This window comes from Aplidium turbinatum, chromosome 4 (genome assembly GCF_918807975.1).
Source record: "Aplidium turbinatum chromosome 4, kaAplTurb1.1, whole genome shotgun sequence".
Taxonomy (NCBI): domain Eukaryota; kingdom Metazoa; phylum Chordata; class Ascidiacea; order Aplousobranchia; family Polyclinidae; genus Aplidium; species Aplidium turbinatum.
In genome coordinates, this window is record NC_137475.1 from 10,064,929 (window position 1) to 10,092,457 (window position 27,529).

A 27,529-nucleotide genomic window follows, 5' to 3' on the forward strand; every position below is an offset into this window, starting at 1 on the left:
CAACCTCAAAGCTTCCAGCTTCTGGTTTCCAGAATCTTCTTTCATCTCACATGCGGTAAAAGTTGAAATAGGGTTCGTTAACTTTAACACTACATAATTTAGCGGTGGATTTGCGAAAAATGAAAACACGTAGTTACCATGTCGGATCAGATTATATCTGATTGCTATCTATTGTGCAGCAACAAAGAATTAGCTAAAAGTGACAATAAACAAGCCCCAGGGTCATGAAAGGAAAAAATAATTCGGAGAATAAAAGGACTAACGGGATTTCGAAAACTTATCCATGCAAAAACAAGCAAGACAAATCGTTTCGTCAATTGGACAAACATTGTGAAGCGTTGAGAAACGAGACATCTTCCCTTATAGAAGTCCCAGAAGACATGGTTGTTGAAGTAGACACAAGCACATCGACTCCTCCTCCTCCTGTAAGCACAGAGGAAGGATCAAGAAACGAAAGAGACGGAAAATTATTCGGCTGTTATGAAATCCGTCGAAATTGCGAAGTAGCTTGCAATAAAATTGAATCAGGTTGCGGAAAATATTGGTCCAGTGCTTGTTCCGTTGACAATCTGAAGCAAAAACTCCCCATCATTACATGGCTTCCAAAGTACAAGCCAAAGATGTTAAAAAGCGATCTTATTGCTGGACTCACTGTTGGGCTAACAGTTATCCCACAAGGAATGGCATATGCTGCTCTCGCTGGTTTGGAACTGCAGGTAAGCTAAATTTTTTGAAGTTGTTTTTGAAATTTTGTATTCTTATTCTTGCTTTAGATGTGCCATATATGAAGTAGACAAGCAAAACAACGTAACGTTAGTGGATTTAACATAATGTATTACACACAAAATATATAACATAATAACTCAAACGTTTTTGACACGTACGTGTGTCCTCATCAGAAATTAAATCTGCAATATACATAAAAGAAAAAATTGTAAGATACTGTATATAAATATGACTTTGCACTATGACGGTGCAAAGTTATAATTGTTTGTCCAATGCCTGTAGTTTTACACCTCATGTAGTAGTTAGTCCAGTTTTAATCCAGTGATGTTACCGAGGGTGGCCGGATTCACCTCCAAGTGCCGCAATCGCCTTCACACCCTGCCTCCACATCGATCTGTCCAACGCGTCCTCTCTTGTCAATCCCACCTTGCTACTTTCCTTTTCCACGTTTTCTTGGGTCTTCCTTGTTTTCTACCACCCTCCAATGGTAACTCCAGCGATCTTTTCAAAACATCATCTTCATCCCTTCTCAAAACATACTTATACCACCTTACTCCATTCGCTTTCGCCAAGTTATCAACATTCTCATTCCACCTAAGCAAGTTTATAAGTTCTTCAGTATTTTTTTTTGTCCATCAGCTTCACACCACACATTGCTCTCACCATTTCTCTCTCGGTTCTTCTTAAAATCGCCAATTTGTTTTCCCGTAAGCACCATGTCTCACTTTCGTACAGCATTGCAGATCTCACACAACTAGTATAAGTTCTTCCTCTCATTTTCAACGGAAATCTTCTACCACATAACAACTCTTAACACTTTCTGAATTTCACCCAACTAAACCTTACTCTTGCAGTCACTGCCACTTCACAACCACCACTTGCATGCAATCTATCTCCTAGATAGCCAATAGGATTCGTTGATTCCACTTCGTCATTCAGCTTTTCAACAGGACCAACCATTCCTTCTTCAATCTTCTTGCATCTTTCACATTCAAAACCATCTCCGGATCCGCATGCCACTCTCTTCATCTTTGCACATCTTTCATGCACCTACTTCCTGCATTTTGTACATACACTTAACAGAATTTGCCATCACTCTTCTTCCACATACACCACATGGGTCAATTTTGCTCATTGTGATTTCCCCTTCCGTTCTACTTATTACGACTATTGTCTTTTTGATATTGACACGCATACCTTTACATTGAAGCGACTCCTTCCACTTCTTGAATTTCTCTCTCAGATCTTACATTGTGTCTCTCAACAAAACCAAATCATCCGCGTATAGTATCTCCATCAACGAATCTTCTCGTACACATTCGGTAATCACATCAATCACAATGGCAAAAATTAGAGGAGAGAGGACAGAACCCTGGTGTACACCCACCTTCACCGAAAAACTCGTCTGAGAGAGCAGATCCAACTCGAACGCTTGTCCTTGCACCATGATAAATACCTTTCACCGTCAGAAATACCGTGCCTCTGGTATTTCTTTTTTTTTTTCACTGCCCATTCCATCACTCTTCTTAGAACTCTATGAAATGCCTTTTCCATGTCCACGAAGCACATGCACAAGTTCTTTCCCTTGTCCTGATGTTCCTCTTACAACCTCCTCAAAATAAAAATAGCATCTTTCGTTCCCTTCCCAGGCATAAATCCACACTGCATCTCGTCTAGCTTCACCACAGATCTTATTCTATTTCTAACACTCTTTCCACTACCTTCAATGCATGCTGCAGCAGTTTTATTCTCCTATATGACCCACAATCGATTACATCACCCTTTCCCTTGAAGATGGGTATCACCACTCTAGTCTTCCATTCATTTGGCATTCCTTTTCCATCTAACACACGTTGGCTGATTTCCTGCATTAATTTCAATCTTGCCTTTCCACTTGCGCGTATCATTTCCACAGTGACTTCAGATAGTCCAGAAGCCTTCCCCGATTTCATTTTCTTCATTGGTTGGAATGGTTGCGTCACCTCCTCTCGAGTTACTCTTTTTAACGAACCTGCTACCACATCGACTTCCACATAATGATCCTAATCGTTTTCCTTGTTCATTATCACCTCCATATGTTCTTTCCAAATTCTTCCACGATCTTTCTCACTGAAACCAAGTTTTCCATCCTTTCCTTTAATACATTGTCCACCATCGACATTTTTCCCATGCCGCTTCAGAACCTTCATAAACTTATATGCTTTGTTGAGACTGTTTTTTAATTTGGTCAATTCCTGCTCAGTTTTTTCTTCATAATTTTGCAACTATTCTCTTTGCCCGATTTTTCAATTGCTTGTACTTGAGCTTAGTTTCTTCTGATCTATTTCAGCACCAGTTCTTGCATGCGACTTTTTTCTCCTCAATTACTTCCCTCACCTCTTCATTCTACCACCACGTATCTCCTCGATCCATCCTGCTTTTTGTTTTCCCACAAACTTCATCACAAGCTTGCAAAACTCCATTCTTGAAGGATCCCCAATTCCCCATGGATCAGCCACATCGTTGTGAACAAGACTTTCAACTTTCTTTTTAAACCTTTTTCTTGCGTCGGCATTTTCTAACTTCCAAACTTTTTTTTTGATCACCCTTTTTTATTTACAGTTTTCTTCAGATCTTTCTTGTCCAAGTCAGTCGATAACCACCAATCTATGCTGAAGTTCGCATGGTATTACTTTCACATCTTTGATCAGTTTTCTGTTTTTCCTGCATACCAACCCAAAGTCAATTTCAGTTTCATTTTCACCTGCACTGAAAGTTACTTTTCTTCCTTCCTCTTTCTTAAACCAGCTATTATAGCAACACACAGGTCTTTTTCATCACAAAACTCAAGTAGTCGTCTTCCATCGCGATTTCTTTCTCCCACGCCAAACCCTCCATGGACACCTTCAAACCCATCAATTTGTTTGCCTACGTGCCCATTAAAGTCCCCAAGACCCAATACGGTTTCCTGATCACTTCTTGTGCTCCATTCATGGGCTATTTCGTCATAAAATCTTTCTTTTTCTTCATCGTATCTTCCACTTTGTGGTGCCTAAGCACAGATTACTCTCATCACTACATTCTCGACCACCATCACTATCGCCATTACTCTGTCACTCTGTCTACGAACCTCAACAACATTTTCACATAGCTCTTTCACCAAAATCCCAACTCCTCCGATCCCAATATCATTGCCCGACCACAGCTTATACCTCCGTCTGTAGCTCATGTGATCTGTTTTCCACCGTGTAATTTACTTGTAATCATTGTGCATTTGTTCAGTTTGTGCTTCTCAGTCCAGAGTGTCGTTAGAGTGCAAAGTCAAATTTATCTTACAATTTTTCATGTTATGTATATTTCAGGTTTAATTCGTGATGAGGACACACGTACGTGTTGAAAACGTTTGAGTTATTATGTTATACATATAATAATATATTTTGTATTGTGTGTAATACATTATGTTAAATCCGCTAAAGTTACTTTGTTTTGTTGTCTATGGTTCAAAAATGCAAACTCTCTACCAAAGCTTTATCATATGAAGTAGAGTAGTAGATTACCGTATTGGATTATTATTAACGAAAACGAAATAATGATATAAGACTTTTGTTAACCTTTTACTACAAAAAGCTGTGCCTTTTTATTCTAGTTTTCATCAAACTTTTCTTCAGCCATGGCGTTTTACCGTTTTGATCATTTTTAATAAACAACCAGTATTTTTTTTTCCAAAAGTTTCTTCAATGACTACCCCAAAACTACATAAACCAAAAGGAATGCTGGCCATGACACAGAGTTTTACCACGAATAGCTCTGAATATTTTATGTTGACAATAGCTCTGAATATTTTATGTTGACAACGTTCAATTTGAGGGCCATTGAATTGTATTCGATATTACAGTATTCGATATTCAAATGATATAGGTTGGATCTGAATTAAGATTTTAGCGCTGTCAATTTAGTAAGTTCCAATGTGATTTGGAAAATCTGGATACGCTTTACTGTAACTGCTCAAGTTTCACATAAGATTCATATAACGTTTGTACGTAGGCCTACAAATTAAGAGGGTTCTTTCAGAAACACTTTCTTACCAACTTTGACACTTTTTTTTTTGTGAATAATACAAGTCTAATGAAAGGTAGAGGAATCTTTTTTGCTATCCAATAGCACTGAAGATGAAAGCGCTTTAGTTTTCGAAGCATTTGCTGAACATAAGTTTAGAGTGTACATTTTGCGCTTTTTATCTTTTGATTGGGTTGACTAGAGCGGCGTTCCGACCATTTTGTTCCTTAGTGGTTGTTTGTTTGACAACGCATGAAAAAATGACTGTAGTGTTGCAAAAGATAAAACTGTGCACACCAATTGAGATTATTCATGATGACTTTCTATTGTAGCGCAATATTTCCACAACAATTTAAGATTTATAACTTTGTTACCTTGGTGCCCCTTCGGAGCAGCGTTTTGTGCAGTATTTTCCAAAAGGCTATAATCAACGCCCTTCTAGGAAATAAAAATTTCATAAATTTTTCCCACATAAACATTCGATTTTTCTGCATTGTTTTCGATTTGTTTGTTGACGCTCTTGCTGTTAAACTGCTAGTCTCAAATAAAACTTCGATTCACTGTCACTGATCTTATCTAAGGTACTAGTATTTTTTTCTGTTTTGAAACCTCCCTTGATGGCGTTGATCGATGATAGTTATTCACTCTGACTCAGCGTTGCCAGATTCTCAAATAAGTTTGTCACCAGAAATCTCATTAATTTTCACCAGATGCCACAAAATTACGCCAGATTTTCAAATCTTATAAAACGTAGCTATAAACCTGATCTAACACATTATTATGTCATCAATGATAATTTCAGCGGAATGTCTCATAGACACATGCTTTCATGACATGTAGCCTACTTGTTCACACCCACTGTGACAAACCTGCTACTGCCAACCAAAACGCTCTTTATACAGCTTTGCATGTTAGGAAAACAATTTTAAACAACCGTTTTGACTTTTACCGCTGCATCAGAAGAATTAATTAATCTGCTCACAGAGTATGTTAATTCATACAGTAGATTTTGCAGTAAACATTTGGCAAATAAATTCGTCACAGAATGTCCGAGGCAAGGAAGCTAACATCTGTGCCAACCTTTAAGCATATCATTACATCTGTTCGGTCTTACATCTGTTCTGTCGCTAAGACATTGTCTAACGTTCCTGAGTGGTTTCGAACCGACGTCTTGCAAAACGTCGCACAGGTGCTCTAACCACTGGGTCACTCAGCTCATAGTGGAATTTCAAACTGCCAACCTTAGTGACTGGGTTTATCTGAAGATTCCAAGCGTTTGCTTAAGCTTCCAAATATATACAGTACGAATCACGCTTTCAAAACGCTTTTTACTCAGATAATAAAACTTCTTATTCCTATAAATAGTTTCCTGCTCAGCAAATATTATTTATTTTTCAACAGTATGGACTCTACAGTGCTTTTATGGGGTGTTTCATTTATTGTTTGATGGGTACTTCCAAAGACGTCACGTTTGGGCCTACGGCTGTTATGTCTATCCTTGTTGCTGAATATGCTAAAGATCCGTGGCGGCATGCTGCACATGGTGGTGATAAAGAGGAGACAGTAAGTATGACAGTATGATTATTATTATCGTTATGTTATTATTTTGAATATCTGTAATTGCCAGCATTATTTTTTTAAGAGAATTTAAATTTAACTGGTCGCCTAAAAAAAAATTTTTGATTGTGCGACGTAGCTAGGTAGAAAATGTAATTCTGAACTCAAACCCAACTTTCAAACCAAATTCGGTTAATAAGCTTGCAACAATTCTTTTACGAAAAAAATGGAAGAAACGACTGCTAAGGTTTTAAATTAATGTTTTAAAATTAACTTGATAATTGTTGAAACCAGACAATCAACATGTTTGCCCAAATGATTTTTACGAACAACCACATTAGTAAGATATTAAAAACAAACAAAAAATCTCATCAAGTTGCCAGTACCCAGCAGACTTTCAAATCTTACTTGTGAAGAAATGCAGCCTAAGCTTACAAGTTAGTGAATATCAGCAATAAGTTAACCTCTGTTCGCCAACTGTGCTCTTTTACAGTTTCTTTTTGCAGTTGTGGAATCGAAACTGATCAATTGATCATTCTGCCCAGATTGCAATACCACATGCAATATTTTCCGAAATTAATAATACATTTTACATTCATTGGAAAATGTTAATGTATTTCACAAATTCCAACAATTATGTAAAGTTTACAAATTGGTAACACGTCGAAACATCATGGTAAGATTAATTTGCCCAAATAACTGGATATTTTTGCCCAAATTTGCAGTATTTTTTTTTCACCGGGGCAGCGATCGCCCCCCTTGCCCCCATCTCCTACAGCTATGCCTTCCTCTTATCGAGGGTTTGAGGCAATAAAACGCCAAGTTTATTTATTGTGAGATTTTTTAATTGCAGTTTTTTAATCATACCCCGTCCAGTCTGCAATATCATTAGTCCAAATTCTTGGTGGTTTGTCCCTATTTTGTTTTCCATTCATTTTCAGTGCATAAACTATACAACAATTATTTTGTTGTTTTGTAGACGAGCGTTGAACTGGCCATCATGCTTACTTTCCTTTGTGGAGTCATACAGATATTGATGACTATCTTTAGACTGGGTTTTTTGGTACGGTACATTTCTCATCCCGTCATCACAGGGTTTATGTCCGCAGCATCCATTGTGATAGCAACCACACAACTCAAGGTAATGTTTATAAATCGCTGTTTGTTCCGGTTTTCACATATTTCGTTAATTTGAGTTCTTGTTTTCACAATAGCCAAACGCTAAATTGCAAAGGTTTATTCTATTGTTTTTTTAAATTAGCTTCATGTCCAATGCAAAAATACCCGACTTTTTTAAATATTCCTTTTTTTATTTGTCCTCTTTGCAAAATTACAAAGCACCGAAAATTGGTGCGTTTGTTAAGCACGCTTTAAAAGAACATTGTAAAAATGTGTTACATTATAGGTTGTAATTTTTAGAAGTTATCAATGCTAGGTTGTGTTCAATGCTTGCATCTTTATCTTTAACATTGTGTTTTAACAAAGGCATTTATATCAATGCAGAAAATCTTCGGAATTTCTACACCCAGGGGGTTTTTCCTTACGATAAAATATTTGTTGAGGAACATAACTGAAACCAAGTGAGTACAATCTTTGGTCAAAAGATCTTTGGTGTCGTTACAGTTCTTCTATTGATCTGAGCATTGCAAAAAAAAAACTGACAGGACAATTTGAAATAAACAACTTACAACGAATTCATCTTTATGTAGGCAATAGGCATCTTTATCTGATAAGTAATGACTAATGATTAGGTCAAAGTTGTTTCAGTAATAAGGCACGAGAAGTAGGCTATTCTACACAAAACAATTGACACGTTTTGAGCAAACAGCATTTAAACATGGCATCATTCCATGCTTTGTAAATAGGGTTTCCGCCTACCCTTTTTCTTGCAAGGGACAAATTTTTTTCGCCCCGATGGCTCAGTTGGTTACCGCTTGACTTCTGGAACAAAGAAGCTTCAAGATCAAGCGTCGCTGGTTCGACTCTCAAGGTGTGCGCTTGAGCAACGCACGTTAAGGACCGTTCTCCATTCAGTGGCATCTAATGGATGGAATGATGTCTAGGCAACACGACTTCAACAATCGGAAACTTCACTCTGTTAATCTCGATGACCTAGCCTGCGTCAGTGATTCAAAGCCTCTACAAGTGTGCGAAACTTCCAGGATTAAGCTCTGCAAGAAGCTTTCCCAGTCCGAGGATACAGATTCAATCAGTCAATCAAATAGACCGAGAGCCTACGACAGAAGATTTCACCCCATAAGGTACAAAAGGTTTGAGCCCTTGAAGTTACTGGGGTCAACCATGTCACTCACAAAAAGTATGGAAGATTGACCGCACCGGGTGGATCTGGACCCTAGAGCCCCCTAAAAAGCCCAAAAAGGGGGTTAATTTCACCCCATAAGGTACATGGACCAAACTTGGTGAAAACGAAGTTCTATGTCAGGACATCACAAAAATATCAAATCTAACAATATTTTCGAGTGGAAAGGTGATGTAAGACTCCCCCCAAAGTGACCCCCCAGGGGGTTAATTTCACCCCATAAGGTACATGGACCAAAGTTGGTCAAAACGAAGTCTTATGTCAGGACATCACAAAAATATCAAATCTAACAATATTTTCGGGTGGAAAGGTGATGTAAGATGCCTTCAAAGTGACTTCCCTTAATGTGCCCCCCTCGGAAGGTTTATTCCACCCCATAAGGTACATGGACCAAACTTGGTCAAAATGAAGTCTTATGTCAGGACATCACAAAAATATCAAATCTAACAATATTTTCGGGTGGAAAGGTGATGTAAGATGCCTTCAAAGTGACTTCCCTTAATGTGACCCCCTCGGAAGGTTTATTCCACCCCATAAGGTACATGGACCAAACTTGGTCAAAATGAAGTCTTATGTCAGGACATCACAAAAATATCAAATCTAACAATATTTTCGGGTGGAAAGGTGGTGTAAGATGACTTCAAAGTGACTTTCCTTAATGTGACCCCCTCGGAAGGTGTATTTCACCCCATAAAGTACATGGACCAAACTTGGTCAAAACGAAGTCTTATGTCAGGACATCACAAAAATATCAAATCTAACAATATTTTCGGGTGGAAAGGTGATGTAAGATGTCATCAAAGTGACCCCCAGAGGGTTTATTTCACCATAGAGTACATGGACCAAACGTGGTCAAAACGAAGTCTTCTAGGGCACCACAAAATATCAAATCTAACAATACTCTCAGTTGGAAAGGTGATAAAAGACCTACCCAAAAGTGAATCTCCTCCTATAGTTTAATTTACTTCATCCCTTTCTCGAACCAACCTTGGTGTAACGAAAGTGCTATGCCAGGACAGTACGAATGGATTAAATTTAAAAATATTTTTATATAGGTTTTGATGAAATACATTCACAAGCTGTCCCATGATGCATGAAATGGAACTATAGCCTACTTTACAAAAAGTTTTTGTATAAATCATATTAAGTCAATCGAAAAAAGGCAACAGGACATGACAATACATGGCTTTGTAACACCAAAAACAGAAAGTACGTAAGAAGCATATAGGCTACAGTAGCCAGAAAATTGATCCAAGATCTTGATACCACCACTAAATGTGGACTTAATCGAACAACTGACTATCCAAATCAAAACGTTTCGAAATGAATCATTTGGAACGTTAATTTAGGCAGTAATGAACATTTTCCAGCTGCTACAATAAATAACCCAATAAACCCAATGTAGTAAATTTTTGTTTAATGCCATTTGCTTCATGTCTCCAATCAGTTATTGTAACTGTTCATTCATAAACAGAGATTGTTTGTGTAAATGTAAACGGTAACTCAATTGGTTAGCGCGTCACTTCTGGAACGAAGAAGCTTCAAGATTAATAGCGGCGCTGGTTCGACTCTCGGGGTGTGCGCTTGAGCAACGCACGTTAAGGGCTGCTCTCCATTCAGTGGCATCTAATGGATGGAATAATTCCCCGACAACAAGCCTTCAACAATCGGAAACTTCACTCAGTCAATCTCGGTGACCGGGCCTGCGCCAGTGATTCAAAGCCTCTACAAGTATGCGAAACTGCCAGGATTAAGCTCTGCAAGAAGCTTTCCCAGTCCGAGGATAAAGATTCAATCAATCAATCAATCACTGGTGTCGCTTTTACTTTCTTCGTCTTATTCTTCAGATTCATACAATTCTCCTGTTATATACAGAGAAATAAAGACTGTACGAAACAATTGCTATTATGCACTACAGATATGCGTAACATACAATAGTAATTTTATTATCTTTTACAGACGTCTATTTTTCTTCGAATAATGCAACATTGCAACTTACTATTAACTGGAAAAAGTTCAACATTTATTTGTTATTTAGTGCACCCAGGCATTTTTCTCAAGATTGCAGAAACTATTGGTTATAGGTTCCTAAAACGAAACTTTACAGCCAGTTATTGGCTAATGTTTACAGTAAGAAAGTAAACGACTGATAGACCAGGAGAAAGTTTTATATTTATAAAGGGTAACCCAAGCGACATCCAATGCTGTTTACCTTCTTCTTGACTTTCCTGGATGAGATCAGATTCCACGCAGAGACATCTAAAGATGCTTTATACCTTTACCTTCAAACCACACCACTTATAAGAACCTCCTTCTTCTTTCCAGCCATACTCTAGCAGCAACGTTGCTGCTTGTTCACTTCTAGTTGAAGATAACCACCATCTTGTGATGAGATGTGTGCGCCTTGTCTTCTGGAGAAGTACTCGTAAACAAAGTGGTAGAGTACTACTATCTACAGTAGCTTCTGGTATGCATGATATCCTTTCATTTTCTTTTTTGGGTTTGTAGCCGTCTAAAAACATTTGTAAACGGACTTCGTTGACATAATTAATTTTCTTGTTTTTGTACATGTTACACACAAAGTTCTCTATGGCGATGATAGTGTCTTCACTAATTTCTTTGTCGTGTCCGAGTTGGCTAAAAGCTGCCTGCGCTTCGTGGTTTCCTTGGAGTAATTTCAGCGGCCGCACTTTCCCTTTCCTGCTAAATGACGAGGTGTAATCAGAATCTGTAAAGGCATGATATGCAGGTAAACACTTGCAAATCGTCACTCCAAGTGCGGTAGGCCTATGCAGCTGGTTGATGTTGATGTACCGCTGCGTGTTATTGCTTTGCAAGCCAGCTTCTATCCATATCTTTAATGAAGGATCAAAAGTTCCATAGCAACCTAAGCCAATTACAAGACAGTCAGTGTCAGACGTGCGGATAACCACATTGCTTGGGGCTGGTACATCGCAGACAGCTTGCTTTATCTCTGTATATAACAGGAGAATTGTATGAATCTGAAGAATAAGATGAAGAAAGTGAAAGCGACAGCAGTGACAATGAAGAATAAAGAAACGACCGTTTACATTTACACGAACAATCTCTGTTTATGAATGAACAGTTACGATAACTGATTGGAGACATGAAGCAAATGGCATTAAACAAAAATTTACTGCATTGGGTTTATTAGGTTATTTATTGTAGCAGCTGGAAAATGTTCATTACTGCCTAAATTAACGTTCCAAATGATTCATTTCGAAACGTTTTGATTTGGATAGTCAGTTGTTCGATTAAGTCCACATTTAGTGGTGGTATCAAGATCTTGGATCAATTTTCTGGCTACTGTAGCCTATATGCTTCTTGTGTACTTTCTGTTTTTGGTGTTACAAAGCCATGTATTGTCATGTCCTGTTGCCTTTTTTCGATTGACTTAATATGATTTATACAAAAACTTTTTGTAAAGTAGGCTATAGTTCCATTTCATGCATCATGGGACAGCTTGTGAATGTATTTCATCAAAACCTATATAAAAATATTTTTAAATTTAATCCATTCGTACTGTCCTGGCATAGCACTTTCGTTACACCAAGGTTGGTTCGAGAAAGGGATGAAGTAAATTAAACTATAGGAGGAGATTCACTTTTGGGTAGGTCTTTTATCACCTTTCCAACTGAGAGTATTGTTAGATTTGATATTTTGTGGTGCCCTAGAAGACTTCGTTTTGACCACGTTTGGTCCATGTACTCTATGGTGAAATAAACCCTCTGGGGGTCACTTTGATGACATCTTACATCACCTTTCCACCCGAAAATATTGTTAGATTTGATATTTTTGTGATGTCCTGACATAAGACTTCGTTTTGACCAAGTTTGGTCCATGTACTTTATGGGGTGAAATACACCTTCCGAGGGGGTCACATTAAGGAAAGTCACTTTGAAGTCATCTTACACCACCTTTCCACCCGAAAATATTGTTAGATTTGATATTTTTGTGATGTCCTGACATAAGACTTCATTTTGACCAAGTTTGGTCCATGTACCTTATGGGGTGGAATAAACCTTCCGAGGGGGTCACATTAAGGGAAGTCACTTTGAAGGCATCTTACATCACCTTTCCACCCGAAAATAATGTTAGATTTGATATTTTTGTGATGTCCTGACATAAGACTTCGTTTTGACCAACTTTGGTCCATGTACCTTATGGGGTGAAATTAACCCCCTGGGGGGTCACTTTGGGGGGAGTCTTACATCACCTTTCCACTCGAAAATATTGTTAGATTTGATATTTTTGTGATGTCCTGACATAGAACTTCGTTTTCACGAAGTTTGGTCCATGTACCTTATGGGGTGAAATTAACCCCCTTTTTGGGCTTTTTAGGGGGCTCTAGGGTCCAGATCCACCCGGTGCGGTCAATCTTCCATACTTTTTGTGAGTGACATGGTTGACCCCAGTAACTTCAAGGGGTCAAACCTTTTGTACCTTATGGGGTGAAATCTTCTGTCGTAGGCTCCCAGACTAAAATTAAATTGCACCATAAAGTGTCTAATGTGCCAAAAAAATTTTGTGACAAAATTCAAAGGTTTAGATGGTTTCCATACTAAAAATCATTATAGCACGCATACTTTCTCTTGCATTCAACGAAATACACTATTATGAAAAATGTTTCACATCAAGTAACTTTCAGTAGCCTACCGGTGCTGCAATTGCTGTCATATCTCCCTTGTGGATAATTAAAATTGAACAGACAATTGTAGGCCTATGCTTGCGGCTCGTCTTTCTTGCTCTCTGTATTTTAAAATTAGTTTTTTCACACCTTGCCTTTCTACCATATCATGTGATCTGTTTAACACCTTTTGATGCAGTTACCTTAGATTCTCGTAGAGCCTATATCGTTGAGTTTGAGCTAGTCAGAAGTACTGTGCAGTTTTTGTCTTTTTCTGTTTATAGATTTAGTTCACCATTGTATTTTTTTCAGATGTAGTTAAGTTGTATGTATATTATTCCTGAAGAGGACATCTTGTGATGTCGAAAACGTTCGATATTTAATTTGTTGCGTAGTTTTATGTTTATGTAAATGTAATAAACTTGAAGATGTTAAACTTAATCACGTTGCTCGGCTTCGTATGCCTATGGTTCAATTAAAATTGCCTTGGCCTAATATTTTCCATTACTTGAAAAATCACCGTTTTCTTCCAAAACTAAAACTTGCTCGCCAGTGTTAAAAATTTATTGTTTCATAAGATCAGTGTATTTCTTCCATGTTTAGGCTTACAAACAGACAAAAATCGCAGGGCTGTGGAGTCGGAATGATTTTAAAGTGGCTGGAGTTGGAGTCGTTATTCAAAAAGCCTACTCCGGTTTGATCCAAAACAATAAAATTTTGTTTGCAATCTTTTTTCATAATATGGTTTCTTGTTCTGCGTATTGCGCTTTGAATCTTCACCAAAAAATAGAAGTGTTTGTTTTTGTTAGTTTTTGTGAAAGTCGCCGTTTCAATTTCCATTACAACTTAAAGTGAAATTAAATTTTAAAAAATGAAAAAGGACAAAAATTTAAAAAAAATGGCAACACTGAAGCCGGAGTTGGCCAGTTATAAAGTGAGGAGTCGGAGTCGTACAACTTTTGTTTGACTCCACCGCCCTGAAAAAATGTCATCAAATACTTGGTTGACACAAATAATATTGAAGTCAAAGAAGCAACTAAGTCTTACATGTCACATGACAAAAGATTCTCCGTAGCGATTTTTCCTACTTCATCGTGGGTGTATGAAATGGAAAAAAAAATTGTCTCATGCCTGAGATAAACAATACCCAACAGTTAGAAAATTTATCGTCATTTGTAATGTTTCCATTTTTAATTTCAGTCAAACAAATCATTTAAAATCAAAGGTTTCACTTTGAGGACAATGTCTTCATGACTTCATTTTAACTTGAAACTTTATCTATTTGTTTGCATTCTTTAGTGTGTAAAAACCATCATTTTACGCTGCTTTTACGTCATGTGAAGAAACAAAAGGTGCGCAGTTTCGAAATAGATAATCTCATGATTAGTCACAGCATCATTTGATTTGGCTATGACTTTATTAAAGTATTATTATTTTTTCCTGGCAGAGTTTGGGACTTGACGTTGGGATTGTCTTGTATGGTTTTGCTCTTTCTTCTCAAGTTTGCCAAGGAAAGATGGTCGAAGACGAAGGAAGAAGATAAATTACCAGTTCGAATTCTCCGAAATGTGCTGTGGTTCTCAGCTACCAGTGAGTGCATTTCTTTGGTTCATCTAATATTGGCTGGTGAATGGTCATTGGTATCATGTGATCACAATCAGAAGTGGAACCAACGAGGTCTTTCATGCTGGAACAAATGTTTTCCGCAGAATAAATTAATTCCTCAGTCAACTGTTGACATACATTTTGAAAGCACTATTTCTAAGCACGTATATGGCTTAAAATAATGATTGTGTTATCGGTATGACAGACGACAGTCAATCACTTCTTTCTTAATATAATCATCTATTTTTGTTTAGATTGTTGCCAAATCTCAGTTGACTCATCTTAACTTGCTTGTAAAGTCAATATACATAAATTGCAAGAACTACATTTGGAAAAATGATTTAATCAATCAAAGTTTAAATTTAATGATTCGTCAAAGGATATTAAAATACTACATCTGGTCAACCCTTTTATACAATTCTGAAACTTGGACAATGTCATAAAAAATGGAGAAACGGATCGATGCCTTCGAGCTCTGGACATACAGGCGAATGTTAAAAATTTCATGAAAACAAAAGGTCACTCACGATGAAAAATTATCCAAATTCAATTCAAGTAAAGATATCCTGCAAATAGTCAAACGAAAAAAGTTGAAGTATTTCGGACACACGAAAAGGCAAACTCGTTACAAAGATCATTAATAGAAGGGGAAAATAATTGGTAAAAGAAACAAAGACAGACCAAGAACTGACATCTCTAAATGGACAAAATTAAATAAAGTGTAGTACGAACAGATCATGGTCGAAAACAATGGCGCATTGTATCCAACCCTCTAAACGAGGGAGGAACATGATGATGATGATCTTGATAAAGTCAATGTTTAAACATTGTAGCATTCTTTGTTGAAAATAATGTTTTGCGTACTCTTTGAACACGTTTCCAGCATGCCCGTGCATTAATGTTCTCTTAATTATATAAGCATACTTGAAACTGCAGCTTGGTTTAATTTTTTATTAGTAAAATTAGAATATTGAATAATTGTTGTTTCTTCAGGTCGCAATGCTATCGTTGTTGTAGTGGCTGCATCTATTGCTTACGGAGTCACTGATATCGAGTATCCCGTCGACATGAGACCTCTTACTCTCACGGGCAACATCACAGGAGGTCTTCCTCCTTTACAACTGCCATCGTTTTCCATTGAACTCCCGGAACAAAACCGAACTGTTCATTTTGGAGAAATACTGCAAACTCTTGGAAGTGGTTTGGGAGTTGTTCCTCTCATCGCTTTCTTGGAATCTATCGCTATCGCAAAAGCTTTTGGTAATTATATGCTTTTATTTCAAAAAAGTTTTTGAAACAAAGCTTCCAATAGAATTCAAGAAAATTAAGTATCTTCTGACAGGTGTCAAACCCACAACAATGCTTGATATGAAAGACTCGGTTACATGTCTTGTAATGCAAAGAAATTTATTTTCACACGAGTCAGTTCAATCATATATACTGTAGCTAAAAATCGATTTCCATCAGCTAGAAGCTAGATCATCTTCAGTTAAGCTTATTCAAATAGAATATTCTAATAGAAATATTCTATTTGAATAACCTTAACTGAACATGATCCAGCTTCTAGCTCAGGGCTACTGAACTGGCGGACCGCGGTCCGAATCCGGACCTTCTGGGTGTTGAAGGTGGACCTCGGGCTTCTGGAAGAATAACCTCATTGCCACATTTTAGGGCCTCTTTAAACAGATTTCGTTAGGAAAAAGCAATTTTTTGTGATTATCCAAGAAGCTGGGGGCTTCGCCCCCAGACCCCCCAACGCTTTGCCGTCTTCTCTGATGTGCCAAAAATCCAAGTCGTGTTACATTCTACCTGAAAAATGTTTCGGTGCTTGTAAGCTACTGGTTGTTTAATTTTCGTGGTTGCATATGAAATATTCACCGGACCGCAAAAATATTCAACTTGTCAAAATGGAACTTTGCTAACATTAGTTGAGTTGCCCTGTTCTAGCTGATCGAAATCGATTTTTAGCTATATATGTATGAATTGACTCGTGTGAAAATAAATTTCTTTGCAATAGAATTTAACAATTTTCAGTTTTAAAATTGATATCGTCAATTGTCGTCTGACGGTGGAATGTCATTATGGTTCTTAATTTATCTCATCTATATATGTGTTTAGGAAGAAAACACAAATACAAAGTGGATGCATCGCAAGAGCTTCTAACTATTGGAGTTGGAAATTTCTTTTCTTCTTTTGTTTCATCTTTTCCCATCACTGGGGGCTTTGGAAGGTAGCATCCCTAATGCATGTTAGGTCACCTTTTAAAGTTATTATAATGGAAAGATACCTTTACAGAAATCTTTAGTATTATATTCCAAAATCATAGAGCAGCTTAAATGCCGCAACGAGTACCGTATAGTAAGATTGTGAACATGCTTATAAATTACAAAAAATTATATTGGAGTAGAACTTTGAGACGTAAATTAGAAGCCTACTTTGGCTGCGTTGCTTGAAAGCTAAGTTCGGTTCAACAACAAACTTTAATCCTACTCTTGTTCACAATTTTTATTCCAATAAAAATATAGAAAAACAGCCTAAGCCTACCCAGTAAACATTTTTCCTTGGCCCAACGTTGGCTGACGGTTGGTCGGGTTGGCTGAGGGTAGTGTAGTTTTGAAATATTGAAATATTGCCAACTTTTGAAATATTTTAATTGAAGATACCTTCGAAGAATTGTTTAAGTTTGCTTCATGGTATTCTTTTTACAATTGAAATGGGACAATAAAAATGCAAAAAAACTTAGAATTAGGAAGTCGTTCTTGCCAATGTTGGTGTGCAGTTGTACAGAACGTTGGGCCAACGTCATTATTTGCGGGCGAACTACGGTAACCCCTCAATTTTTTTACGTTGGCCCAAAGATTTTAAAATAAGTTGGCCCATGGCCACCTGTAGATGCGGCCTGATTTGTCACATTTTGCAGATTTTGATTACAGCTACTGCTAGTGCTTGACTGACATTTTTTGAGATGTTTTTACTTTTTGCGGTTTCCTAATGACTTAAAACTTTTTTGTTGCCTTGGGGAAGCAGTAGCAAATGAGAAAAAGTAAGTAGAAAAACGCAAAATCAGACTGTTATTGAAAAATTAACAGTCTGACTAAAATCTTCGAAATCAAATTTTCTTTGTTTTTCAACATCTGAGGATGTTAAAACCTATTGTGTGGAAAACCTTTTCTGAGGAAAAGAATAAAGAAAGCGTAAAAATCTAATTTTCAGAAAATGTTATTTAAACGTTCGCTCAAAGTTAGAAAAACCTAGAAATTTCTGCAAAATGTGACAAATCAGGCCGTATCTTTAGGTGGCCATGGTTGGCCCAACTGCGACGAATGGTGCAAGACACGTTGAGTCAACAGAGGAGCACTATTTTACCAACTGTCACATTACGTTGGGCCGAGGTACAATGTTTGCTGGGTAAGCAAATAAGTAGCCTACTTGAGATCTAAACACATACGGTAATTTAAAAATGTTGTGAAAACTTTTCTGTCAAAGTTTGTTGTTACAATTTGCAGTCTTATAAAGCCATGACTGTGATTACACTACAGGTTAACCTACTAGCTAAAATTTATAATGCTTAGATCTGCCGTAAACGCTCAAAGCAATGTGATGACACCCCTTGGAGGCATCTTTACTGGAGCAGTGGTTCTCTTGGCTCTTGAGTTTTTGTTGGATGCTTTTCAATACATCCCTGTTGCTGCACTTTCCGCAGTGATCATCATGGCAGTAATCAACCTCTTTGACTTCCAGGAGATGAGACACATATGGAAAGTGAACAGTAAGTTATTTTTCTTCTTCGTTTTGTCCACGAGCTTGTCTCTTGCTAGAAAGCTTAGATTTTTAACAGGGGCGTGGACCAGTTCAATGATCATGGTTGAAGTCGACATGTTTTTGGCCACACAGTATCCTGAAAGAGAAGTAAAGATAACTCAGCTTTTGAAAATAAAATTTAAATCTATACACATTTCTCATTTGCCACGAATTCTACTCGCTCTTTGTTCTTTGATTTTTAGATGGCGCCGTGGCGTAGGCTCTTGCGCAATGAAACATTTTGTATTTTTACCTACTGTATTGATTTTAAATGACAAAACAGAACCATATTAAACCAGTTTCACAATGATAGCTTTCTCTTACTTTTTGTCACTTTTGTTTCAGAAATAGATATCATTCCACTTGGAGTTACCTTCTTCTTGTGCTTTGTGGACATTGCTTACGGAATCATGGCTGGGATAGGAGTGTCTCTTCTTATTCTCCTAATGGCCCACGCAAGGTGGGCTATAAGTAGAGATGTAAAAAAACGTTTTTTTTTGTTTTATCGTTTTTTTTTTTAATCGTTTTTTTTTTTTTACCTTGTATTTAGATTTTAAATGTCACAATATGCAGCAATTAGGGTAAACTCATTGCAATAGCGTCTCTTTCAACAAACAAACAGTCTCATAACTCGTATGACTTACTTCAAATCAGACAATATGTCTGGTATATTTGTTCATTGCAATTTTGTAAATCTCAAGTCTCAACACACGAGCCATAAAGATTTCTCATCGTCTCAAATAGTAGTAACAGTGTCCTATGGTTGGCACATCTCAAGTATTGTCTGTAGTTTGGTCCAGCCAGTTGTGAAATGCAATACCACACTCGTGTACAATTTCGAAGCCACCTGAGATTTTGGTTAATGGGCATGTTAGGACCAGGTGGTCAGTGTCCTGTTTCTCTGCTTCACAAAGGCACTTTTGACTAGCACTCCACACCTTTTCCAGTACAACGTCAAGAGGTTGTTTCAGTTGATGTGCATTTGGTGCAAACTTGATGAAAATCGCACAAGCGATTCTCGAGTTATAAGTGAAATAACCTTAGCCACTAGGTGGCTTCATACATAAGGAGCAATAGAAAAACGGCAATATCTCAAGAACTGCTCAACATATTTTGATAATTTTTAGCTCTACCCCTATGTTTTCTGGGGTGGGCTATCTGTTTATGAACATTAAAACAAGTTTTGGCTACCACTTTTTGAGATAAAAAGAAATTAACCTCTTGTCGTTACGCACCGATAAAACCATGATGCGTGGACTTCAAAAAAAAATTTTTTTTCATTTGGGTAGAGGAGAGATTGATGAAAAGTTTGGCAAAAGCAGTGTAGTGCTAAAGTTCCAAATTTTAGCCCAAATCACATTTAAACGTAGTGAAAGATGGAAACATTTTAATGTTTTTTATTTTCCTTGAAGAGGTTCAATACTCCTTTGTGATGTCATAGTCATGTTTGTTTTCCCTAAATCACGCCATTGTGCTGTCATAGACATGTTTAAAAGAAGTATGGTTGCACAGTTGCACTTAATCCATCCAATGTGAACTGGTTTGCAAGACAGCAATTTTCTGTTTTTGCCAAACTTTTCGTCAATCTTTCCTCTACCCAATAATTTTTTTTTTTTAAGTTACGCATCATGGTTTTATTGGTGCGTAACGCCAAGAGCTTAATTTCTTTTTATCTCAAAAAGTAGTAGGCCTAGTTCCCAAATAAAATAAGTTTTCATCTTTGATGTTTGTTTTGTATTTTTATCCTGCATTGCCGAAATATGGGTAAAACTTTATACTTGTCAGGAAAAGTATTATGAAGCATTTACTCACTACGTGAACACTGAGCAGTGCTGAAAAACTCCACTTTAAAGGGAAAATTTCTTCATTCAGGGTAGGTAGTTACTAGTAATAGTCAACATGGGTGGTGGGCATTTGAAAGGAACATTAACCTAAACCTTTTCTGACAAATGCCTTTACTTTTGACAGCTAAAAATATCAGTGATAAGATCTCTTGTATTATGTCACAAATGATCTGCAAGAAGCATCAATGACAAAGTGTCTAAGACCTTACAAGTTACAACACACGAAAAGAATACTTCTCTTTCAACATTTACAAAGCTGCAAAGCATATACATCGTTGTTAAGCTATCAATTAAAAAATATGTTTAAACAAGCTATTGACAATAGCTTGCATTAGTAAATTACCACAAACAAGGTAATGTGTGTTCTGAATACTGCCATTTTGTTTTTGCCAAATTTCGTCAACCCATTGAGTGTGGTATAGGGCTATAGGCTACTGGTATACTAACATCTGAGGCTAACTTCCTTAAAAGGAAAAAGAAATTAACTCATCTACATTATGTCTTGTATCAAATTGCATTAATTCATTGTTTGTCAGGTCTACTGCCACAAACATGCCTGAGAATGAAGAAGAAAGTGAAACAACGTAGGACTACGCAAAAACCATATGCTACCAAGCACAAACATTTAGGAACTTCAGCACACCAATAAAACCAATTTTACTAGTTTAATGTTTTTCAAGAGCACTATAATGAAACTAAGCTGCAAATTGTAAAAAATTTGCAACTTTTCCAGAAAAATATGAAAAAAAACAAAAAACGCGTGTTTTTTTGGCCCAAGTCTTTTTTGAAAAAAAAACGGTTCTTTTTTTGCATTTACATCTCTAATTATAAGACATGAACTGTTAGTTAATATAACACAGACAACAATGCTTTAAAACGAGGAAACTTGTTTTGCCAAGCTTGGCGGTCGAGCCTGCGTCAGTGGTTCAAAGTTTGTACGAATATTCAAAATTGCCAGAATTAAGCTTCTGAAAAATCGTTCTCAGTCCGAAGATAAATATTCACTCGTTCAATCACTGTTTAATCAAATTGTCAACACAATTTCACAAATGTTCCGCGGACTACTGGGCAGTGAATCAAAACTTGTTGCTAGCTTGTTCTTTTACGATATTTTGTGCCATGATTTTGCTTTTAAACTTCAGGCCAAAGGCGAAAGCTGTCCGATCTGGTGACATTGTGACAATAACAATTAAAAAAGGTCTTGACTTTCCCGGAGCGGAATACATTGAGGACAAACTTCAAGACCAAGCAGATAGAGGTCTGTTTCAACTGAACTGAATAGTAGTTTTAAACTGCTTCTAACTTTAGCTTCCATTTTGAACTTCAATGTATGTCTCACGTCGCAGTTTTCTTTAAAGTTGACTTTGTTTTTAAACCTATCAATTTGACTACTGGCAGGAGAATGTAAGGTGATCATTATGGATTGTTCCAACATCAGAACACTGGACTACAGTTCGGCAGAAGCATTTTACCACGGTGCAGAATCTTTGAACAATGTCGGAAAATCTCTCAAACTCTGTGGCCTTACCGTGAGTTTCTTTCGTATTACATTAGATCAGTTTGTTTTTTTTAATTGTAGACTATGTTGCATTGTTGCTATGTGATAAAAATGACGCTTATTATATAAAATCAAATGTACTGTGGGTTAGATGGTTGAAAGGTTTTAAATATTCCTTATTAACACGTTTTTTCTGTCCAAATTAGTCATAATATGAAAACAAAAGTGAAAAGCAATGGAACTGTTTTGGGATAAATTAAACTGATATCATGCAGCAAGCGTTAACAAATTCTTACAAAACCAGCATGTAATATTGATACGACGTGAAAGAAGTGATTAAGTTTGATCAGCCAAGTTGCAAGCAGCAAAAGCACCTTTTTAAACGCTGTGTAGCCTACAAATGACATTGTCGCTAGGGTTTTGTTCCAAGGAAACTAGCCAGAGCCGTTGAGAGGATAATTTGGGCCCTGTACTAATGAGATCCTTAGGCCCGAATCAAGAATTTTCTAAGAAAAACAAAAACGCACCAAATCCAAAGAATACTCAGTGGTTTCATGTTCCCGTGCCCCTTAGAAAGATTACTGCCGCCGGGCCGAAACAAATCATCCCAGGCCCTAAAGCACCCCCTTGGACCGTCCCTGTCAACGCTACTCATACGTTTGTTGTAACTATTGTAAATTAACACGAAATATGACCACAGGACATCTAGTTTTAACTTTGATTGATGGTAGGAATCATTATTCTCGAACCCCTTTAGTTATATTCCCCCTCCTCGGCACAGACTCAAAGTAACGCCACTGTTGATATGGACTATGTCGAAGCAGCTATTGCCACTTCCTTGCATTTGCACGGCCAAATTCCGAGTTGGATATGAATTTATGTTCTGCATTTTAGGCTGGTAAGGAACGTATGCTAAAGAGAGCAGGATTGATCAAGCATGACGTGAAATTTTACGATGACGTCGAAGAAGCTGTTCTTAACATTGTTCCAGCAAATGAGAACGTCTGAACGACGTCAAATAAACTTTCTTTTGATCAAAGAAAATATTGAGAAAAAGAATAATCTCTCCTGAAATGATTGACAAGATGAAAAATACAATACTTTCAGTTGCATTGTTGATCCCACAGAAATTTGCTTCTGTGCTCATCAAAACCAACTTATCTTCTGCGAGACCGTTGACACTTGTTTTTTAGTTTCTTCCGATCGTAAAGCAACATCACTTTTGCATCAAAAAATGTTTGAACGATCAAGCCCAGAAGTTGCTTGGTATCGCCGTGTCATCAATTATATTTTTATTAATTTTTACTGTCCATGTGTTCTTTTTATCAAGTGTTTGTATAACAACTGCTTGTGGTGTCTTGATGGGGTTGCCTGATGAAGATGTTCTTTACTTGCCCATTGTGTGCAATTGTGGTACCGATATAATGCTAAATACGCACCAATTTACGATGAAATTATAGGCTAGCTTCACATGGTGTCTAACAAGTTTGTTGCAAGAAGTTTAAAGCTAATTGTGTTGACACGTTACCACCTTCTCTCTGTAGGTAGCATAGCTGATACAGCCCTCAATGTACAATGATGTTCCAATTTGATCCATCTCGTGCGTCTTGCCAAACTTTAGTAGGGTTTTGATATGTGGTCGAAAATTGTGCAAAAATGTGAATCTTTGAGCTCCTCTTGACCGTTTTGCTAGTATTTTTTTACTTAAAGATAAATCTTTTAAGTTCGCCTTTCCTTATAATGTGACCCAAGAACTTCAGCTGCCGCACAAAGGTGCTATTTTCCAGACAACAAAATCAATCATTTTTAGATTGATTCAACGTCTGCAGACATTGAATCAATGTAACAATGACGGATTGGGTTGTAATCTGCCAGTGAAGATGTTGTATTGTGAGAAGTTGCAAATAATTAGGACTGTTTGAAGCAGTATTTTTTGGTCAAAACCGAATTTTTGTGAAAGACTTTTAATTCGAAACTATACCACTACACAATTTTGTGGCAAAATGACTTTATTTCGTTTCGATCAGTCCCTGTAGCGGTGTAGCCTAATACCTGTTGAACAGTTTCTTTTCTAGAAAATAGACTAAACGTTCAAATTATTGAAATTTAAGAATTAGGAGAGGCATTATCGAAATAAATGCAGATATGAAAATAATTTCCTTCGCAAACAAGTTTATCACTTTTCATTTTTAATTCAACTTTTAGTCAAAAAGCTGCAGTTTCAACCGACCCCAACTTTTATAATGTTTGGTTTCTTTGTGCCAAAATAATTGGAAGCACAGGATGACGACATGCCCTTTGCTGCTTCCAGCTGTCCGTTGTGTTATGTCTGTTACGTTGTTGCAAATAGGCGCAAAAAATGATTGCTGGTACTGTTATTCGTTGAAGCAAAAGCTGCGCCAAACGAAATCAAGCGAAAATAATACGGTGTGATTTTTCGTTTTTGCATAGAAATTGCAATGAATTTCTTTGATCAGCTTTGATGTAATTAACTGGTGCTCAGACAACAAATCAGTCATTTTTCACATTGATTCAACTGGGGCCATTGCCGTACGAGACCAAACCATTTTGGGGGGCAGAACGTAAATTTGCCCAAATCTGCACGCTTTTATAGAAATTGCCCAAATGTAATGTATGCGGTGCATTATAACGGTGAAAAACTAACAGTTTTATAAATAGACTATGATCAGATAATTTCATATTTTTTGTTGCCCAAATCTAAGCGATACAGTTATGTAAATGGGAAAAATTTATGAATTTGTGCATTTTGGGGAAACTGCCTCACGCTAATTTGGACAGTTGCATAAACAGACTAACCCAGTGGTTCCCAACCTTTTTTATCCAGTAGACCCTTTTTGTCGATATCCAAATTTAAATTCCCCCCTTATAAATTTAGTTTGTTAAAAACTCGTTTACATTAATATTGTAATCTAAGTCTTGGAAGATAAACTAAACTGTTACTAGTAACAAGCTTTTTAGCCTGTAGGCCTAATATTCCTTTTCATACTAAAATAATTTAATTAATGAAGAACGTTGCTGAAAAGTATTGTTGTGAAATCTCTTTTGTTGTTACGTATGACGTTTTAGTTTGGTGCCCGCATTCACCTCAAGGCGGCGGCGCACTGCAAATACTTGTTTCTGTTGTTAAAGTTCTTTCATTTCACAATGCATAGTTGGTGTAAGGTAGCGGATGTTTGAGGTAGTGGCTCTCAGTGGCGGCTCGTGGTCTTAAAACATGGGGGGGCTGCATCAACCAGTAGGCTAACCTAATATAAATAATTATAAACCTGTACCGGACTGAGTTATAAATGCACTGAGTTAGGGTTAGTAACACAGTAACATGTTCTTTTAATTGGCTGTCGTTTAATGTTTTTATCATTTAAAGTAAACTTTTGATAATGGCTTGAATTTGGTCAAGTTTAGGTAGTCACCAGATGGAGCTAGTATTATTTTGGGACTTGGTATTAACTTAGTTGGTTAGATCTATGCTTGTGCTTTCCAACGATAGCAAATTTGTTGAAATTGAACAACAAATGAATAAATGGGAGACAATTTTCTTCAGGTGTTTTTCAGTGCATTTCCACCCCGTACTTCCTCCTTTATAATAGTCCATTCCAACCTGTGTGACGTATTAAGACGTCTTCATCCCAAAAGGACGAATTGTTAAAGAGCACCAATAATTACAGTAATTGGCTTTACTTCACATCAAAACTAGTCTGTCTCAGTGACTTCTCAAAACACAGATCAAGTAAAGTAACCTACGACCCCTTCACCTAATCACAGATAGCTTCCACACGCTTACACTAAAGATTTACGATCGAACCAAAGTTGGAATCTCTGACCGGGGTCTGTTCTATTTGCAGTCCCTACAGCGCTTGTTCAGTGACGCTAGAAAACTTTTTTCTGAAAAACCTACGTCATAAAAAAAGAACAAGAAACACCGGACCTGCAGAATTTGCAGACCCAGAGTTGCCAATTAATTTTTGTAACACAAACTGTTTTTTTATTGCAAAAAAAAATTAATATTAAGAGTTCTTTTAATTCTTCAAGCGAAATAAATAAAAAAAACATGGCAAAACTATCTATATGTAATATAATTCACAAATGCACAAAAATGTTGGGGGGGCTGCAGTCCCGCAGTCCCTTATGACGAGCCGCCACTGGTGGCTCTTGTGTTTAGAACAGTACATTTAGAGTTGTATTAACTATTGATTTGTTTCTTATAGTTTCTTCGCATTCTTAGTTTGTTAAACCTTACAATAAGGTTTTGTTATGTAGTTTATAACATTTTAACAAACTAATGTTGCAGCTCCAGGTTTTCGCCCTCGAGTAGTCTTTGACGAATCGAAGTCGAGTATATTCCCGCGATGAAAGCATCTCCTATCGCTGCCTGTCTATACTGAATTGTTGTGACTGCCTGAAAGTTGCAGTCATTGCTCAGACGTCTTAAATGTTGCATGAACTCTTCCAACGATTGTCCTATCTGTTGTTTGCAGTTTGCAAGCGAATACCGAGCAAACACTTCGTTCGACGGCTTGACATAGGTATTCCGTAGCAGTGCGATAGCGTCAGTATAACTTTCAGCTTCACTGATAATTTCAAATATGGAAGCATCAACATGGTTGATTAGTACGCTTAGTTTATCTTCTTCAGATACTTCGCCAAGGCTGCGTATGTAGCTAGTGAATGTCCGGTTCCAGTGGTGCCACTTCTTTCGAGACTCTACTAGATCAGGATCTGCGTCGAACTTTTCAGGTCTAAGACACTTGTCCATTACTTTTGAATATTTAGTTTGTTAAAATCATTTTGCGACGGAGTTGTATATTGAAAGGTCCCATTTACTACACTGGGTGGTAAGCTGAAGGTACACAAGAATATTTTGCGCTGTTTGGGGCTTGGTGCCACAGATACATGCTATTGGGCATGTGTTGTAGCCCCACTTTACCATCTGCAGATTTAGTAAAATATCTGAACGATCGAGGAGTTTCAACTAGCAACACGTCAATATACAATCCTCGTGGCAACGGTCAGTGCGAGAGATACAACGGTCAGTGCGAGAGATACAACGGTATAATATGGAATGCAGTAAAACTCGCATTGAAATCTCGAGAACTCTCCATAAAACATTGGCATCAAATTCTCCCAGACGCTCTTCATTCTGTACGTTCATTATTATGTACATCCACAAATTGTACACCTCACGAGCGCATGTTCAACTTTCAACGCCGATCGTCCACTGGTACGGCTTTCCCCACGTGGCTCAGTCAACCCGGCCCAGTTTTGTTGCGACGTCATGTGAGGTCCAGCAAAAATGACCCCATGGTTGAAGAAGTCGAGTTGATCCATGCAACGCCTAACTACGCTCAAGTTCGATTTCAAACAGGCAGAGAAGCCACAGTTTCTCTAAGAGACATTGCTCCTGCTGCTGCTGGAAATGAACAGAAACTGTATGAAAACTGTGTTGTTCCTGAAGACGTATCGGAGGAAGTCGTGGT

At 37.4% G+C, this 27,529-nt stretch overlaps 2 protein-coding genes across 2 annotated transcripts; one reads left to right on the forward strand and one right to left on the reverse strand.

Moving 5' to 3' along the window:
• The first annotated feature begins 224 nt into the window (after nucleotides 1–224).
• Nucleotides 225–23,169, forward strand: LOC145768885 (sodium-independent sulfate anion transporter-like). Its single transcript, XM_082580491.1, has 12 exons — nucleotides 225–716; nucleotides 6,163–6,324; nucleotides 7,298–7,459; nucleotides 7,822–7,898; nucleotides 14,734–14,876; nucleotides 15,885–16,151; nucleotides 17,010–17,121; nucleotides 18,464–18,660; nucleotides 19,038–19,152; nucleotides 21,679–21,794; nucleotides 21,935–22,065; nucleotides 22,929–23,169. The coding sequence occupies exons 1-12, from the start codon at nucleotides 225–227 to the stop codon at nucleotides 23,040–23,042; spliced, it is 2,088 nt and encodes a 695-aa protein (XP_082436617.1). The 3' UTR covers nucleotides 23,043–23,169.
• A 3,162-nt stretch (nucleotides 23,170–26,331) lies between these two features.
• Nucleotides 26,332–26,808, reverse strand: LOC145768887 (uncharacterized). Its single transcript, XM_082580492.1, has one exon. It carries the CDS (start codon nucleotides 26,806–26,808, stop codon nucleotides 26,332–26,334), a length of 477 nt encoding a protein of 158 aa, XP_082436618.1.
• Between the last annotated feature and the right edge of the window lie 721 nt (nucleotides 26,809–27,529).